Below are 17762 nucleotides of genomic sequence, written 5' to 3'. Positions count from 1 at the left end.
GTGTTTGGCTGGACGCCCTATCTTGCAAGATCGTAAATAAATTCTTTTCTCCTCCAGAACCGAGAGAGCGTTTATTCCCTTACAGGTACCACTTTATTTCCGACACCTAGAAGCCTTCCCTCCTCCAGACCTCCATTGCTAATTTTCCTTCTCAAAAAATTATTTGATTCTTGATATTAATGTATTAAAACAAGCAAGGTAACAGTGGTTTTGTTTAAATAAAGATTTCTTACAGTGATTTTTTTCCCCAGTAACTCCCTTTACTACTTAAAGGTTCATGTTTATAAGTAGCAAATTAATGCTAACATGGTACAGGCAGAAATAAATGTGATTATATAACTCTTACTAATGAAATCTGAGCCTCAAGATTAGGTTTGTTCATTTGACGATACTGTGAAATGAAATAAACTTTCTCTTACTCAAGATACATGTTAACTCTTCCCAAAATTCTCTTAAAATTAGTTATCGGTTAATGATGAGGGAGAGTTCAAACTTGCAAAAGCACACCATTACCAGCTTCCTTTAGTCAGCCACAAGTCTTTTCCTTTTTGCAACCATACATTTCACCACCTCAAGCTTTGGAGGGAATACAAAAACATGTAACCCTCCAGCAGCACTTCACCTAGTGGAATGGTTTTCGTGTCAGGAATGTTGAAGATTAAAGGTAACATGTTCCTAGCAAACAAATTGGAGAAGCTAATCAATCAGATGGACAACAGACTGTGAAGGAAAAGAAAAATTTAAACAGAATGCTAAATTCAAAAAGTAAAAAGCTCAGGTGTTTAAAATCTAATGTTTGTTTTCTTCCCTATTGTGTGATACATATAGCATCTCCTACCTGACCGAGGACTGACCTCGTCCCTGCCCTCCACCTCTGACATCCCTTCCTGTAACACCCTGGAAGCACGCCATGATGTGGCAGCTATAAACTGAGCGCAGCCCTGCCTGAGCACATCTTGTTTTGAGAACAGGGAACATGCCAAGATGTTTTCCCAATACTTGCACGTTACCCCTTGGCACCTAGCCACCTTTGTTCCTCAACCATATATAACCTGTAGAGCAGTTGCCACAGGTGCAGACATACTCAAGTGAACTTCCTGCTGTATCCCTGTTCGGTGCAAGGCAGCTGCAGCTCTCTGTACATAAGTTCCCCTAATAAATGCTTGGACTCACCACCAGGCATTTAGTGCCTCCTTTTTCGCAATCTCAACTGGCTCTGCTGTAGAGCAGTTTGGGGTAGTCCCAGCTGGTTCTTCCCCTATTTCTTCTTTCAGGGCAAGTCCAGCCTGCCTGCACTTCAACAGGACACACCACCTAGTCAATTCTAAGGATATGCACATTTGTCCTGGAGAAAATGGAATTTTCTGTATCTCTATCGTTTGAAATTCTAATTAAAACGGTTAGCTTCATTAAGTGGAATTTTAAGACATTGTTTTTTTTCTATTTTGTGGGTTTTGTCCTCTGAGCTTTATATCTCATTCACTATTGTTCTGCCAGGAAATGTATAATGAGCAATCAATCAGGGTTAAATAAAAAAATTAGCTTTCACAGCTTCTTCTCATGTAAAATAAGGTTAGTCTGTAAAATGCTTACAAAAACATTAATGGTATTTTGGATTTATATTTACTTATTTTAAAGGAAATATTTTACAATGCATTTTCACAGAAATCAATTATAAACTTAATACTATTTGTGAAGACTTAAAAGTTTGCCATTTAATCTTTATTGTTCCCTTCCTTTTGCTTTCCTTGCATTTCCTCTGAAATTTCTCTGGTTTCTTTCATTAATTTTCCACCTTTTAAATAGCCTAACATGCATTTAAGGCTATAAATTTCCCTTTTCTTACCACTTTAGCTGCATCCCAGAATTTTTAAAAATACGGTACATTGTTATTCAGTGCCAGATAGTTTAGAAATTTCCACTGTGATTTTTCTCTTCAACCCATGAATTATTTAGGAGGCTTTCTATTTCAACTATCTTTACTTATTGACTTTCTAAAAACAAATTTAATTTCAAGAGTTATATATACACATGGTTTAAAGAGACAAATAGTTCTTTAAGACTTATTTTTTTAAAAAAGCCTCCTATCATTTCCCATTCCTCTGAGGCACTCTGAAATCCTTTAACTGTTTCCTTTAGTTTTCACCACCATGTTTAAATAATATGTTTATATTACTACTTCATTTTTCACTTTAACTATTTACAGCCCATTGCAGAAAATGACAATTTAACTCTCTAACATCACCAACCACAGCCCCATCCCCTGACCAATGCATGCACTCCTTCTCCTCCTCCCTATCCTCCCAACAGTTATAATTTTCATTAGAGCAATATTGTTTCACTATTTCAACTATTTAAATAATATCTCAGCTAAGTCTTATACTTCACATTTACCGCTTTTCTTTTCTTGCTCAACTTTTTTATCCTCCTGGAGTGAACTGTATTTTTGTTTGCTTACTTTCTATGGTTCCCAACTCTCCCCCAAATAAAAAAATCCTCTCAATAAGTGTGAATGCCTTAAGTATTTTACCAATTTCAACTTCCTGAAGATCTCTCTTCTGAAGCCTTCTGAACTGCTCCAATCCAGTCCTGTGGCTCTTGACCTCTGGTGAGCAGGAATCTCCTTTCACCACCTTACTGGAGATACTCTTTGTGTCCTTCTTGGTTTACTCCCTACAGTTTGGTCAAGAACCTCCTCCAGCAGCTTCCTGAGAAAGGCTTTATAAATAAAAATTTTGTGACTCTGAATGTCACTTAATGTATAGTTTGGGCTGAGTGTAAGAGTCTAGGTTAGATATCATTGTGGTGGTTTGGAGCTGTAGGTACCCTGGAAAAACATGTTCTTAAACTTAACCCATTCTTGTGGGTGTGAATCCATTGTTTAAGTAGGACCTTTTGATGAGGTTACTTCAGTTAAGGTGTGGCCCAGGATGGGTCGTCATCCTTTTACTGGAGTCCTTTATAAGTAGAATGAAACTCAGAGAGAGAAAAAGCCACAGGAAGCAAAAAGCTGAAAGTCAAGGAATCTGAAGAAAAGGGAAAGGCCAGGAGAGGCAGCTACATGCACTGCCATGTGACAGAGGAGCCCGGGATCAAGGTTCACCAGCAGCCAGCCCCAGAATGTCAGTCTTCGGGAAGAAAGCATTGCCTTTCGAACACCTTGACTTGGACTTTTTTCCCTAGCCTCAAAACTGTGAGCTAATAAATTCCCATTATTTAAGCCAATCCAATGCACTGGCATTTGCTTGAGCAGCCAAGGAAACTAAAACAATCATTTTCCCTCAGAAATTTGAAGGCATTTTGTTTTAGCTTTCAGTATTACAATTGAGAAATTTAGTCATTCTAATTCTTGATCTTTTGTATGTGACCGTTTTTTTTTTTCTGTTTCTCTTTGTTTTTATCTTTGTCTTCAGTATTTTGAAAATTCATGATGACACATATCTTGAGATAGGTCTATTTTTATCCCTGTGTCAGGCTACAGAAAAGCCTTTTTGACCTGGAAATATATGTTTTTCAATTCTGGGAAATTTTCTTTAGTTATTTCTGCAACGGTTTTCTTCCTGCAGTGTTCTCTTTTTTCTTTCCGTAGTACTCCTATTACCTCTGTCTTTAGACCTCCTGGATCCTATTTTCCATTACCTTTTGATATTGTTTTACTTTCTGGATGCCTTCCTTATTATCTTTCAATTCTTCTATATAATTTTAAATTTCTGCTATGAAATTTTTAATTTCCAAAAGCTCTTTCTTGCTCTGATTATTCATTTTACAGCATCCTCCTCCTCTTGTTCTTGTTTCACCTTCTCTGAGCTCTCTGATTTCTTAATGTCCCACTGTATAGTCTGTTTCCTCCAAGGTGCTTTTTGTGTTTGCTTGAGCTGTCTACTTGTTAGACAATTTCCTCAGATGCCTTGTGATCTTTAGCTATGTGTTCATTTTTAATTATAGGGAACTAAAGCTCACTGAAGCTCTGTTCATGTGGATGTGGTTTATGAATTGGGGGCTTCACTGTAGAGAATCTGGCTGAGATGTCAGTGTTTTCAGGTCTTTTCTTTTTGGCCGTTAAGAAGAGTCCTCAAATCTCTTGCCTAAGGCATATCCCTGGCGGCCAGTATTCTAAGAACTGAGTGAGGGAAGAAGGCCAGTGTTCATAACATTTGGAATATAAATAAAAATACATGTTTTCAGTATTGTACTTTCAATGGTGCCTAGAGAGCCTGTTTAATCTTCTCCAGAAAATAAATCTCTAGTCATCTGCTAGGGTAAGAGGGGCTGTCACCTGGCTCCATGGAATTGGGACGGGATCTACAGATGTAACTGCTTCTTAAACAGACTTCCATCTCTACTGGCATTAGACCTACATTTAACCCGACTTTCAAGGTACCTGGTATTGCTAATGACCAAGCTTTTTGAAGGTTCTGTGGAACAAATTAGTTTGCTTCTCAGCTTTCTCTACTGGGCCTTAGGTGCTTGCTTTCTTGGATTTACTAATTCTCTCTCCCTCTCTCACCATATATGCATATTATTTTTTTCCCTCAATCATTTTTAAGCTGCAGACATAATATCAATTTACTCCTAAGTACTTCAGTGTATATTTCCTAAGAATGACTGCTTTCACTTTTTTCATTTAAACTTTTCTTTGGAAATAACCTGAAACTTACAGAAAAGGACACATAAAAAGCATCCATATAACCTTTACAAAGATTCACTGTTCACATTTTACTCCATTTGCTTTAACATTTGCACATTCTCTATATTTCTCATTTCAATTGCAAAATTGTTATTTTGCTGTATTCAGGTGTTCCTCAGCTTTGGTCCCTTCAGCATTTGGACCATCCACTTTCTTGTACAATAGTCACTGCCATGATTATGTTAGAGTAAGGGCCTGGCCACTGTATCACCAATGATTCACAGGTCCCTTAATACTTCCTGACATAAGTGGATACCTAGTAACTACTTGCGGATTGTTCATTGATAGCTCTAGGCCACCATTCCCACACCCAAGTTAGGCTCTCATGTGCCAGCTGGCACAGATATGGCTGTGCCCAGGTGCTGTGAGCAGCATGCAGAAACATCAACTGGAAAGCCAGCTCAGTCTCTACAGTGGGTATGTACCATTGTTTGACTATGTTATTGCCTCTTGCCCTTGTAACCTTATAAAATAAGTGTGTTAGAAAATAAAAATGTGAATAGCAGTGATAGGAAACATAGGAGACATGAACCACATCCACATCTAAATACAATTTAGACAGACCTGGACATCACTAAGCACAAGGAAAGGGCAAATCTTTAGTCTGACCAGAGGCTAGGAAAACATGTTTTCAATTATGAAGGAAACAATATTTTAAGGCATGTATAAAGTGCTGAATCCAGATAGCCAACAACTGTGTCTACAAGGCAAGATACAATTAGCAATTTTGAGAAATAGTCAATTCTCATTATTTGCTAATTCCATATTTATGAATTCACCTATTCGCTAAGATTTATTTGTAACCCAAAATCAATAGTCACAGTGCTTTCACAGTTGCAGACATTGGAAAAGTAGTAAAAAATCTGAGTCACCACGTTACCAGCTGAGGTTGAAGAACATGACACTCTGGCTTCTTCTTTCAGCACCTATACTTTAAACAAGTGTCCTTTTGGGGGTTCATTTAGTGCCACATGCTTTTCACATTTTTGTGGTTCTTGTTGATGATTTCACCGTTTAAAATGGCACCCTAAGCACAGCGCTGAGTGCTGTTCTAGTGTTCCTAAGCACAAGAATGCCATGATGTGCCTTACGGAGAAACTAAGTGCATTAAATTACACTTCATTCAGGCATGAATTATAGCATTGTGGCCCCTGAGTTCAATGTTAATGAATCAACACCTTATTTAATGAGCTCCAATCAGGATCTGATTTATGGTTAAACTTGCTTAAATTCATGTTCAGAAGCTTTGTTTAAATGTTGCTCTAAAATGTTCTGAAGGCAATGATACTGTTTCTAGATGGGGTTAAATGGGGGCAATCTCCAAAAGGCTGGTGAAAAAAAGAACTTCTTAGGGAATCAACGTAGGCAAATTTGAGGAAGCAACTGATACAAGGTGTCTTTAAACAGAAACATACATACACAGTTGACTAAATGTCATAACTAGAGGCTCCTAATTTGCTAATTCAGTATTCTCAGTGACTTTATAGAATATAACTACCCTGTATAATGAGAATCAACTGCATTTTGGTTAGATAGGAATGGAATCCTCCTGAGAATGTGGAAGTCTATAGTCCCGTTCACACATTCTTCTTTGTCAGTTTCTTCAGTGACTTTTTAAAAAATCATTTTTAAAACTGAGATTACTTCATATATCATAAAATTTACCCTTTTAAATCGTACAATTCTGTGATTTGGGGTATGTTTTCAGAGTTGTGCAATAATCACCACTATCTAATTTTCAAACATTTTCATGTTCCCCCAACTCTAGGAAACCATGAATCAATTTTCTGTCTCTGTGAATTTGCCTATTCTGGAATATTTCGTATAAACAGAATCATCCAATATGTGGCCTTTTGTGACTGGTTTTGTTTATTTAGCACAATGTTTTCAAGGTCCATCCATGTTGTAGCATGTATCAGTACTTCATTCCTTTTTATGGCTGAATAATATTTCACTGTATGGATATACCATATTTTGTTTATCCATTCATCAGATGATGGACATTTGGGTAATTTCCATCATTTGGCTACTATGAATAATACTGCTTTGAACATTCATGTAGAAGTTTTTATGTGAACATGTTTTCAATTCTCTTGGGTATGGACCTAGGAGTGGACCTGATGGGTCATATGGTAACTCCAAGTTTAAATTCTTAAGGAACTGCCCAACTGCTTTCCACAGTGGCTACACCATTTTACATTCCCAAGAGCAATGTATGAGAGCTCCAATTCCTCCACATCCTCACCAACAATTGTTATTGTTAGCCTTTTTTATTATAGTCATCCTAGTGGGTGTGAGGTGGTATCCTGTTGTGCTTTTGATCTGCATTTCCCTGATGACTAATTATGTAGCATGTCTTTTCATGTGCTAACTGTCCATTTGTATATCTTCTTTGGAAAAATGTCTATTCAAATCCTCTGCCCATTTTTAAATCAGGTTGTCTTGCTTTCACTTTTAAATGATAGTTAGCGGTGTATAAAATTTTCCCTCAGTACTTTGCAAACACTACTGTTTTCTGCTCCTTAATGACAATGATGAGAAATCTGCTTTCTGTCTTTCCTTTGTGAGTAATGTCTTCTCTGTCTGATAGCTTTTAAGATTTTCAGTTTCCGTAATGATTCTTCAATTTCACTATGTCTTTTGTTTTGTTTTGTTTTTACCATTTCCAAATACATTTTAAAGTAACATTTTGCTGTTGTTTTCTGATTTAACTTGTCTATATGATACTGATTATTATTTGTTGAGATTTGCTTTGCGGCCCAGTACGTGGTCAGTTTTTGTAACTATGCCATGTGTGCTTGCAAATAATCTATACCAGACCACAGGAAAGTCTGAAAAACCTCCAAAAAGATCAGTATAATACAGACCACAGTATTACAATGTAATGAAGTTAGAAATTACAAAATTAAAAATTATTTTAAAAGAATCCACGTTTGGAAACAAAAACTCTTCTAAATAGCTCGTAAGTTAAAGAGATCACAATATAAGTTATGAAATGTTTAGAAATGAATATCAACAAAAGTTCCACATAACAAAAATGTCTTATAACTGCCTCATGGTTTCTATGCCTTCCTTTAACTCTTTTACAATGTTAAAGTAAATATTTTTAAATCTCTTTGATTTTAAACTATTATGTGTAGTTCTAGGGGGATAAAGTCTTTTTGTTGCATCTGCTGACTCTCTCATGGCATCTGTTTTCTTCAAGGGCTTTGTAAATTCAACTTACTGTCAATGTTTTGTCAAAGGAGCCACGGGCTATGAAGTGGTCCCTGTGGGGTGGATTGTGTAAATTTGGAGTGCCCCACCCTGCACAGCACAAGCCTGTAGTTCTGATATCTCTTAGGGGACTCTTTTGGTACCCACAGCCAAGGGTAGTAAGCCAGCTTCTTTGATGGACTTAAGGCAGCTGGGGTTTTACTAGTCCTGTTTTCAAGAACAAGGCAGTATTTTACAGCCGCTGGCTTTCTGTAGGGAGCACAATCCCAGCTTCAGCTCCTCCTCACCACTGTGGCTTTTTGAGTTTTCTATTCATATCTGACACCCGTGTGTATCCCTGTCTTGCTTTCAAGTTTAGTTATGCACGTAAAAAACGTTTTTGTGGCATTTTATCCAGCACTTCTCTACACCTGAAGTGGAAGGAGGGGCTTTCACATCAGCTCAGTCAGCCACATTGACTGCAAGGCCAGAGAGGGAATGAGTGAGACAGCAAAAATAGCCTCCAGTTTCCTTCTTATGCAAACAGCGGTAAATTCTGAAGGGAAGGTGACAAGATAATGCTCAAGAAAATGTCAGCAGGATCCACCCTTGACAGTTTCTCTTTTAGTGGCTTCCTTTTTTCAAGACTCTGACTGACTATTCTGAAAGTGGGACAATTTCTCCACCTCTTATCTTAGAACTTACTCTCATCCATGGGGAACAAAGCGATCTCAACAAATTTACAAGCATGTAATTTTTTAAAAAAGAAATTCTGTTCATTTTCTTATCAATAAGTGCATCAAAAAAAAGACAAGTGAAAATAAGTGTGCTTAGAAAGCAATTCATAATGACAGCTGACAAGAGAAAATTTTAAAATATATCCCTTTAATTTTTTATAATAAATACTCACGTTCTCCAAAGGGTATGAGATGACACTACCTGGGGGTAGAGCCAGCTTGTCCACTCCCTTCACCATCACCATAACAGTAGCTCGAGGACGATGGAATAGGTTACCCACTGCAAGTCCAGGCCAAGAAAGATCCTAAACAATGAAAAGCATCAAACAGTGCTTAATTCTTCATCTCAGGAAACCATCTCCCCAGTAACATCTAATAAGCAGTGTTAAGGGGTTCTTGGATAACTCTGGTAATGAAAAGTCACATGGAAAATAAAAGTTTGATTTAAGGAAATAGTTGCTATCTCCTAAGCAAGGATGCCGATTTCTACCTTCTCCATTTTCTTAAAATTCTACAAATTTGAAACAATAAAGTCTAATAGTAAGCCATCTCAAATCTTCCGTGGAAAAAAGCAGGCAAGAAACAAAATGTAGGTACTTTTCAAATTATAAAATGTTCTCGTCTTCATGTCATGTCATTTCACAGTTGTAAACCATGGGCATTTTCTTCCCCCTCATCATTTTTTGCCCTTATCTACAGGATTATTTTTCTTTCACAATGACATAGCAAGACTGCCATTAAAACATTCTCTTTAGACTAAGCTCTTTAAACACAAAACCAAATTCCTGCTGAAATAACTCATATTAATTTACTAATAATTATTTCTAAAGGCTATTTTAAGCCATTTGTAGTCAAATTTAAGTTTGTAAGGAACTAGCCACAAATTTCATCCTTAAGTGAAAACAACCAATATTGTTCACTTTGGGTTTGAGCAGCAAGGAGTTCTGGAGCAGCACCTTTTCACCCCTACAGTGAGGCAGTAGCCATGCAGCTTCTAGTTTCAAGGGCAAAGTTCCTTTTGGTGACTGATGGTATCTAGAGACCACATTAAAAGCACCAAACTTATAAAGTGGGAAAAGATAATGAGAGGAAGAGAGAGCAAGCTGTATTTTCATTCTTTTAGCCCCTAGCTTTAGATCTCTCCTATTGAATGGATATATGCCACTTTATAAGCAGCCAGTCATTACCGTAGGTTATAGCTTAATTCTAGGGAAGCAAGGTACTAGGCAGCTCCCATGGCTACCAACCACACTATTTTCCTATCCTCAGGCAAAATGCGTATGTGCGCTCTCATTCATAACAAATCTATCACCTGAACTGAAAACAAAAAAAAAAAAAACAAATCGAATTATAAATCCTATTAATGGTAGGACAGATGCATTCATTCTCTTTATTTACAAAAATAATTTCACTGCTACAAGTAAACTATTATGTGGTTAATGATTTATAATTATGTGGTCTCAGAAGCCAAGCCTAAAGCACATATCCAAAATCTCCCCAACTTACAAATGACCTTTTTTTCCTTCTGTAATCTATATTAAATGTACCTATGCTTGCTTGGTGCTTTCTTGGGCAGAAATCAACAAAAATGTTCTTAGAAGCTACTCCAAATATTAAAAAAAACAAAACAAACAAACAAACAAAACACACGTACTTCTTTCACAGAGAAGCCCATGGACAATGCAGCCACATCCGGGATTCGCTCTCCAGGTATGGGCCAATTTCCATCTCGGAAAACAACAGACCCTGGTGATCTTAATATACTAAACTCATCCCCCAAAACACCTGAGAAGAAAACAGATTAGTAAACAAAATATCAGAATCATAACTCTTTCGCATTCACCTTGAAAATTATGAAATATAATGTTTCCCCATTTTCAACTGACTTAGCATACTAAAGTATGATTGAACAAAATGCTGGATCCTCTAAGCATCAACAAACTCTTTTTCAAAGTGTCACTCTAAGAATTTAAGTCCACACATTCTGCTGTAACAAAGGTAAAACAACAAAACAGGACTCTCCTAATGATCTAGATGCCTTCCTAGAGGGAGCCCTTAAACAGGGGCATGCAGTAATTTGCAAGAATTAGAAATCAACAGCATTTCTCCAGAATTAAAAAAAATAAACAAACAAAAGCCCAAAAGCCTGGTGCAGACTAAAAAGGAAGAAAATAAACTTGAAATGTCTAAATTATTTCTACCATTGACCCGCTCTTCAAACTGCAAATTTTTCTTTCCCAGAGATAAATTCATAAAATTCTAAGTATATCACTATAAAACTTTAGCAGATTAGTATATCTTAGGATAGATCACATATTCCCCTATGTCCCCTGGGCAAACCTACTAAAATGAGAACTGTTGAACAGGGGGCATATGTTACCAGTGGGAATATAAACACTTCAGACTTTAGAAGCAAAGTCCAGGAAACAGTATTTCCAGTTGACATACCAAGAGAGTGAGAAAAGGCATTCTGTAATAATAAAGTCAACTAGTCTAGAGGTGTAGGGCCTGGGAATAAAAGATGAAGGATGAGAATAAAGGGACTATTTTATAAACCTCCCAAAGGTAAGGATGAGGGATTTGGCCTCTTCATCCACTAAGTATTGACCCAATGATGTCTAGCTTACACAGGGACAAATAGCTCAGGGAAACTTTTGGGTTCCTATGAAAAGATTGGCTCCAAGTCCAAAACAAATTTTGGCCACGCCTACTATGGGAAAATTAGACTTTAATAAAGCATCACTGCTCTTCTCTTGACCTAAGGAAAGTACCACTTACAGAGTATGGGAATAAAATTGGAAATGTTTTGGGGTTGTAGTGTTGACAGTAAAGAAAAGGCCTCAGGATGGTGCTGATACAACATGAAGAGTTATGAATTTCATTTCGGTGCGGCCCCCAAAGCAGGAATTTCCAAATTGCTCTAGCCGAAGGCAGACCAAAAAAAAATTTGCAGAGTGGAACAGCCATTTGTAACTGATAGATATTTTGGTTCACTAAAGCAGTTGTATTGCAAACTCTATGGGGCAGTAAGAGATTTATACTTTCCAAGCACCTATACTTTTTGAATACCATACACAGTTAAAGGAACTTAGCTTGATCTGGAGCATTGCCTACTCACTCAACGCCAGCAAAGCTATACTAAAGTGCTGTGCCTCAACTTTGTGGTTAAATTTAACTTCCGTGCCTGCATAACAGTCCTTCAGGAAGCTAGAACTTTAAAAAGCTCATGGACTAGGATACCTAGGAAGGGCATTTGTCCAACTCCCTGCTTAATGCAGATATCTCATCTCCGAGATATCTGGCAGGTCACCTATCCTCTACCTGAATACCCCCAGTGATGAGAGACAAGCCTCAATTTACAAACACTATTTTTGCCAGTAATCAGCTCCATTGTCCCAACATTCTATTCCTTGGAAAAGATTTTCCTCGTACTGAACTCAAATCTGCTTCCCAAATGTTTTAAATTTCCTATTCTGTCATTCCCCTATTCAGTCTCATCCCCTCTTCAGAGAAAGCAGAGGAACTCCACCAGCTACCTGCTCCCTCCCCTCACCACAAATTTATCTGCATAAGCACCCATCCTCATCTCCTCTCCCTCCAGAAATGAGGCAGTGAGGACCGTTCCTCCAGTCTAAGACAATTCTGTGTTCAACCTTCTTAAGAACGGATCTCCATTCATTCACCTATTAAGTTATTAATTCAGTATTTATTAAGCTACTATTCTGGGACAATGTACTAAGAGATGTCCCTCCAGGACATAAGTGCCACAAGAACAGGGATTTCAGATTGTTTTGTTCACACGCTATTCCCAGGGCTGAGAACAGGGCCTGCCACATGGGCGCGCATTGAATTAAGGAATGAATGACATCACACCTTGCATTATCAGTTTTCTCCCCTCAACTGGCTCTCATTTCAGCACAAAAATACGCTCAAAGTGCTTCCATTCTAAAATAAAAACCACAGAAGTCGTCCTTTGGCCTTCCCAGCTACCAGCCTCAGCTTCCCTTCAGAGGAAGAATCCTGGTCGAGTTGTCAGCCATCATTTGCTTCTCTACTTCTTCATCTCGTGTTTAATACCCAACCCACAGCTTGTGCCTCCACCACGCAACTGAAACGATTCACCAAATCCAAAAGAAGTTTCAGCCCTTAATTTACTTAACTTCCCAAAACATCAGATATTAGCAATCCCCTCTTTGAAAATCCTCTGCCTCGGCTTTCATGAAGCCATGGCCCCTGGATTTCCTTCCAATCCCTCTGGCTGCCTCTCCTCAGTTTCTTTCCCTTGCCGTCCTTTAAAGCAGTGGTGTCCAAGCTTTTTAGATTTCAATCCTTTCAATAAAAAATCTGAAAATAGCCCAATAAACATACATTTAATTATAAAGTATACACTTTTATCATAATATATTAGTCATTTAATTATAAAGTATACACTTTTATCATAATATATTATATAGTCATAGTATACAACAACGCTCACAAAGACAGAAATCTTAACTCCAATGTAAACATGACAAAACATCAAACTCAAATTGAGGGTCATTCTACAAAATATGTGATCAGTACTATTCAAAAAAGAATAAAAAGAAAAAAAGATGAGATAAAAAATAGATATAAATGCAAGTTCTAGAGCATTCTCTTGGCATCCCAATGGATCATCTTGCATATTCCACTTTGGAGATCACTGTTGTTGTATCTGAAGGCTCTATTCTTGACCCTCATTGGATTCCTATTCTACATCTCTCTCTCTCTCTGGGTGAGCCCACCTACTCCCAAAGCTGTAAACCCCAAAAATACACATATGGCTCCCAGATTTTCATTTCTAGCCTAGAGTTCCTTTGAACCAACAGTCTCCTGGGCACTTCCTTCCAAGTCCTTCAAACTCAACTGATTCAAAACTGAATTCGTTATCTTTCTACCTGCTCCTCCAGTATTCTCTATCTTGAAGGATGCTACCACCTTCCACCCAGTTGCTCAAATCTTTAAATTCTTCCTCAGCACCATACCTAATTAGTCACTGAATTCTGTCAATCCTTTTTTCTTATTCCAAATCCTTTCCCCTCCACGCCCTGTGCACTCTTCAGGCCCTCACCAGTTTTGCTGTAACAGGCCTCCTTATGACCTATCATGCCACCCTCCTATCCAGCCTTTCTATCTTTTTCAGAATACAGATCTGTATATTCACCCTTCTGCTTAAACTCCTTCTTTACTTGCTGCCCAGACCCTTCAAGACAAAATCCAAAAAATAATACCCAAGGAACCTCCCCAACCTTACTTCTGAGATCTTCTCAACTTACCCCCTATACATTCCAGCCCTACTAAACTATTTGCTCTTTGGATCTCTCACCTCTGTGCTTTCACATGTGGTGTTCTAAAATGCTCCTTCTTCCCACCCCAACCTTTCACATATTTGCCCTGTGAGGAACAGTCCCCTGGGAAAATTTCCCTCAGCCTCCTCAGTCTGGGATAGAGGGTAAATGCTCTTCCCTCTGGGAACTCCACCACACTATGCTATGACCTTCTGTGAACAGTGGACAAAATCAATCTATCTATCTATCTATATATATATATAAAATGGGTCCCACTTTGTCCTGGGGTGTGTGTGTGTCAATAACCAAATCAAACTCTTCTACATGTCATCCCTTCAAATTCCATGTGTTCACCCCTGGGCTTTCTTCCCCAGACTACATGTAAGAATTGCTTCAAACACTCCACATGACATGGTATTCACAATCCTAGTTTCCTTCCTCTGTTCTCTCTCTAGTTTGGTTAATACCATTTTAAAGGATTCCGCTTTTTTTTTTCTCAAATAGAGAAGTCAGTGCTTTTAAAGATGTTTTCCGTTAAGTCACGTTCAGTCATTGTGGAAAATAATAATTTAACCTCGTCTGACAAAACCAAGCAATGCAGAAGCTGACAGGATCAGATTTTTGGTCTGTATGAACTAGTCTATTCTGGTTAAGGAAAGCATATTTAAACCCCATACAGAAACAATTATCCTACCTCAGACCCAAAGGAAAACAAAACAAAACAAAAATCCTAAACCTCAATGAGTCAAAATACTATCAATTATAAGTTAAAATATGGAATTTTCAATAGATGTTTAGTTAAACCACAGTATCAAAGGGAAAACATTTTTTTTGAACTAAAAATTTTTCAGTTTTATTTCTCCCTTGGTTTTTTTCCAGATCAGTTTTATTGAGATATATTCACATACCCTACAATCATCCACAGTGTACAATCAATTGTTCACAGTACCATCATATAGTTGAGCATTCATCACCAAAATCAATTTTTGAACATTTTCACTACTCAAAAAATAATAAATAAAAATGCAAGTAAAGAAGAACACCTAAAACATCCCATACCCCCCATTATTCATTTAATATTTGTTCCCATTTTCCTACTCCACTATCCACACACTGGATAAAGGGAGTGCGAGCCACAAGATTTTTACAATCACAGAGTCACACCATGTAAGCTACATAGTTATACAATCATCTTCAAGAATCAAGGCTACTGTGTTGCAATTCAACAGTTTCAGTTATTTCCTTCTAGTTATTCCAATACACTAAAACCTAAAAGGGGATATCTATATAGTGCATAAGAATGCACTCCAGAGTGACCTCTCAACTCCATTTCAAATCTCTCAGTCACTGAAACTTTATTTTGTTTCATTTCTCTTTCCCCTTTTCATCAAGAAGACTTTCTCAATCCCACGATGCCAGGTCCAGGCTCTTCCCCAGAAGTCATGTCCCACGTTGCCAGGGAGATTTACATCCTTGGGAGTCACGTCCCACATAGTGGGGAGGACAGTAACTTTACCTACCAAGTGAGCTTAGAGAGCGAGGCCAGGTCTGAGCAACAAAAGAGGTTCTCTGGGGGAGACTCTTAGGCACAATTATAAGTAGGCTTAGCCTTTCCTTTGCAGTAACAAGCTTCACAAGCGCAAGCCCTAAGATCGAGGGCTCGGCCTTCTAAATTGGTGGCCCCTGATGCCTGTGAGTGTGTGACTAATTCCCCAGGTGGGGAAGTTTAATATTTCCACATTTCCCCCCAGTCCCTCAGTGGGGCTTTGCAAATACATTTTTATTCTCTGCCCAAATTACTTTGGGATGTATTGGGTTTCATACTAACCTGTACAAACCTACAGATCTCACTCCCTATTCAAAGTTCCATGTATTTATGGTGTTTGAATAAACTGACCATACAAGTTAAGCTATTTAGTGTGCTACAGAAAATACAGATTTTATACCAAATAAACATCTCTTCCCTTGGTCTCACACAGAAATTGAAGTTTTAAAACACAGTCAATATCGTCCTTTACCCTTTGGCCTGATTTGCTTTGGTCCTAACCAGATCCACTTCATTCATATCTCTAAGAAGAGAAAATATTTTTAATTTCAAATGCTAAACTAAAAAAAATTAAAATTTCCCCCAAATCTCTTACTGAGTGGACCATAATGACTTTTCCTGAGCCAAAAACAGAAATATAAACAAACAAAACAAAGAATGTTGAAACTCTGGGGGCATGAAAATAAGTATAACTATCATCAACACAAAACACTGGGCACCTCCACGGATTGAGATCTGCAGATTCCAAGAACATCAATGGTCTATATCCCATGCAGAATTAAGCCAAAATGTGGACCTCCCAGAGCAAAGGCACAGGCCTCTGTACAGAGAGCCTCGATTTTAAACTGACACATTGGGGAAAAGAGCCCCCCATTCCTCCAGGTTATTCTCGGCTTGGCCTCTTGTTTTATACTGTCCAATCCGCAGTCTGAGCCCACATCATTCCCACATTCTCACACAGTAGTAACTTTACCTGTGCCACAATATATATAGTGGAAAAGGCCCATATTGGGAGCCAGCTGTTCTGGGTTCAATTCCAGCTTTGCTACATATCAGCTATGTCATATCGGAAAATAGATTTAGGCCTGATAACTCTGTAAAACAAGGATGATACCCTCTTCTAAAGATGGCTGTTAATACTGAATGCGTTCCCACGTGACAGAGTAAGAGACCAAATATTAGTTGACTTCCACTCCCCTTGCTCAATGTTTGGGAATCCAGATTTCACTCGGGAAGCTAACCATTTATTTGACATGGGACCCTAAGAACGTAACTCACATCTCAGTTTCCAAATCCTTAAAATTAGGAACTGCCACAAACTACTGGGAGGTCCTTTGCACTTGCCTGAAGACATAATCACACAAAAACCAACACTCTACTCAACTTTGTATTCTGGAATATATATGATTGGGGGGAGGAGGCAGTTAAGCAAATACTGATGACAATCATTAGAAAAGAAGACATCAGAAAAATGCAAAGAAACGCAGCAGCTGATGGCAGCCAAGAAGTCTGCCTTCCCTTCTTTGCGGAGGGCTGCGGTTAAACAGTTGAGAAACGCACCCCAGTCTTCCAAAGGTCCCTGGGAGCAGGAATAGCAGGCCAGGCTGTGTGGAGGCGCCTCCCTCGAAGGGGCGGAGGGCGGAGGCCAGGTTAAGCGCCCCCCACGCGGCCCCACCAGGCCGCCCTGCCATACGCCGGCCCGGAGAGGAGGCCGTGATGGGGGCGGCTGAGACAAGGACGCCGCCGGCCGCCCGCACTGCGGCACCCACCCCGCGGCCTCCGACCCACCAGCTTCGCAGCGCAAAGCCTTCCGGAGCGCGCCCCGTCCGCCCCCGAGTCCTCACCCGTCACCACCAGGGACAGGAGCACGAGCACAACCATGGTTCCGCGGCAGCCTCGGTACTGCAGGGCGAGACGGACACGCCGGCAACACACTAGCGGCCACTGGAGCGTGAGGGTGGACGCGCGCGGGCTAGTCCCGACTCCCTAAGCCCGCCCTGTCGTCTCCGCCGTGGAGACGGCTGCCATTTTCTCCACCAATCGCCAGTGACGCCGCTGCCTACGTGAGAGACGTAGCCTGGGAAAAGTCGGGCTCGGGGGCGGAGCCTAATGTGATGGATGGGAGGCCCCGCCAATGGTAGGCAGCTATTGAAGAGCCTGGACGCCCTGGCCCCTGCCCGTGACGGCAGGTCACGAGATGAGGGGTAGGGCTGGCGGTCAGAGTGGGTGACCGAACCGGTTGAGGGGTCTGAAGAGCCCGCAGGGCCGAACTGCCTTCCGGGTATGGTCCC

General features: G+C 39.4%; 1 protein-coding gene across 1 annotated transcript in view; it reads right to left on the bottom strand.

The window, feature by feature from the left end:
- ATP6AP2 (ATPase H+ transporting accessory protein 2) overlaps positions 1-17505 on the bottom strand; it is a 35379-nt gene extending 17874 nt beyond the window's left edge. The window contains exons 1-3 of the mRNA XM_037822326.1: positions 17316-17505; positions 10274-10404; positions 8793-8924 (exon numbers count right to left, since the gene is read on the bottom strand). Coding sequence (XP_037678254.1) covers positions 8793-8924; positions 10274-10404; positions 17316-17352 — 300 coding nt within the window. The 5' untranslated portion in view covers positions 17353-17505. The remainder of the gene's footprint in view (positions 1-8792; positions 8925-10273; positions 10405-17315) is intronic.
- Between the last annotated feature and the right edge of the window lie 257 nt (positions 17506-17762).

Source organism: Choloepus didactylus, chromosome X (genome assembly GCF_015220235.1).
Source record: "Choloepus didactylus isolate mChoDid1 chromosome X, mChoDid1.pri, whole genome shotgun sequence".
In the NCBI taxonomy this organism is placed as follows: domain Eukaryota; kingdom Metazoa; phylum Chordata; class Mammalia; order Pilosa; family Megalonychidae; genus Choloepus; species Choloepus didactylus.
This window is presented reverse-complemented; position numbering and strand designations above follow the sequence as displayed.